Source organism: Seriola lalandi, unplaced genomic scaffold, assembly GCF_002814215.2.
Source record: "Seriola lalandi dorsalis isolate HSWRI2012SDOR001 ecotype SW California unplaced genomic scaffold, Sedor1 jcf7180001976524, whole genome shotgun sequence".
NCBI classification, from domain to species: Eukaryota; Metazoa; Chordata; class Actinopteri; order Carangiformes; family Carangidae; genus Seriola; species Seriola lalandi.
This window is the reverse complement of record NW_019447190.1, coordinates 1-1,523: the sequence shown is the minus strand read 5'-3', so window position 1 is coordinate 1,523 and position 1,523 is coordinate 1. Positions and strand designations below refer to the sequence as shown.

General features: G+C 38.3%; 1 protein-coding gene across 1 annotated transcript; it reads right to left on the bottom strand.

Annotated features, from left to right (window-relative positions):
- Positions 1-11: 11 nt before the first annotated feature.
- LOC111656541 (dual specificity calcium/calmodulin-dependent 3',5'-cyclic nucleotide phosphodiesterase 1B-like) lies at positions 12-1,501 on the bottom strand. The gene is made up of 3 exons (XM_023408285.2): positions 1,389-1,501; positions 748-884; positions 12-216 (listed from the first exon to the last, which is right to left on the bottom strand). The coding sequence occupies exons 1-3, from the start codon at positions 1,457-1,459 to the stop codon at positions 119-121; spliced, it is 306 nt and encodes a 101-aa protein (XP_023264053.1). The 5' UTR covers positions 1,460-1,501; the 3' UTR covers positions 12-118.
- Between the last annotated feature and the right edge of the window lie 22 nt (positions 1,502-1,523).

The window sequence follows — 1,523 nt, the reverse complement described above, 5'->3', positions numbered from 1 at the left end:
AACCCCCCCCCCCCCAATCTTGCTGTCATAATATAAGAAGGCATTGTGGTTTTGTTACAAACAGTGACCCAATGTTAAAAAGCACATATCACAAATGAAGACCTACTACTACTACTGTCTACTGGTTTGTATCTGTGTTGGGGTCTTGCAGGGATTTTTCTGACAGCTCCTCTTGTCTGGACCTCTGTTCTTTTGTCAGTCTGGGGTCTGAAAATCCTGAGGGATAAAGAATATTGGAAAAGGCATTGGAAAATTTTGTTAAGCCGAAAGGGAAACAATATCTGTATCTGTTAATCACCTCATGAGATCACTCTGAAATGAATGTAGATAACAAATCAAATCAAGGAGACTGAGCACATTTATGGAGTTAAGTGGCTTTGTTCCTGCCAATTCAGTCACTTATCTCAAAATAAAATAGGTCTTTTAATCCGTGTGAGCAGAGATTGTCAAACATTTCATAGGTGATCATTTTAAGTTAGAAGTATTAAACCAGTACAAAAGATGACAGAAGAAAAGTATTAAAATGTTCAAGACTGCTATGTTGTAAGAATTTCTTAAAATAGTGTCGACCTCTAAATCCTGAGAACAGAACATCAACACAATTAGTGTGGGTCTTAGGTTTCACTCTGTAATAGATTTATTCTGTGGTGAGGCGCTCTATGTTAAGATCCCATGAAGGTTTTGTTCACTCATTTTACACAGGGCATTCTGAGCATTAAATGAATTAACATACTATGTGTTACGTACCATTGGAGCCACTCTCCTTCCATTTGAGCTTGTTGTCTTCGGTGTGTCGTGTCCACGTGGAGCGGAAACTCACCAGCTCAGCTGTGATGTGAGCGAGACTCCACTGCAGACCTCTGGAGCTCTCCTTCCAAAGATTACTATTGAGAAATGACAGGTTGTCATACCAAGACATTTTCATTTTTATTTTTGTACTTTCCCTTTTCACCTTTTCTTTTTTTTCATAAATATATATATATATTTCTTTATTTCCTTGCTAATTTGTTCACAGTGAAATTATTATTTTTACACTACTTTATGTAGAGATTAAGATATAACAAGTTCATTAGTGAGCCTTAGATGTGGTGGAAGGCAGATTTCTTTATCTTTTGACAAAGCCAGGCTGTTGTTTCCCCTTGTTTTCAGGTCTTTATGCTAAGATAAGCTAAGATAACTGGCTGCTGGCTGTAGCATCATATTTAACAGACAGATATCAAACTCCTGGCAAGAAAGTGAATATGTGAATTTCCCAAAATATATCATATTTCCTTTTAGCACTCTGGTGTTAGCCTTGAGTTAGGGTTAGCCTGTACCCCTTCATTCAGTACCATAACCATAAATTCCAACATGTATCACTGTGGTACATGCCCTGTCTTTGTGTATACCTGTGTCTGTTACATGGGTCTGGTGGACCTGGATTCTCCTCCACCAAAGGAATGACGATCTTTTCAGCCATGTCCGTCAGCAGAGAGAATGTAGGATACACAATGAAGTCTATGAAACCTGCAAGAGTAAACGCT

Coding starts and splice junctions, on each gene's coding strand:
- LOC111656541 (XM_023408285.2), bottom strand. CDS start 1,459: ATGGCTGAAAAGATCGTCATTCCTTTGGTGGAGGAGAATCCAGGTCCA. Junction 885..1,388: donor GACCCATGTAACAGACACAG/GTATACACAAAG, acceptor ATTTCTCAATAG/TAATCTTTGGAAGGAGAGCT. Junction 217..747: donor GAAGGAGAGTGGCTCCAATG/GTACGTAACACA, acceptor TTTATCCCTCAG/GATTTTCAGACCCCAGACTG.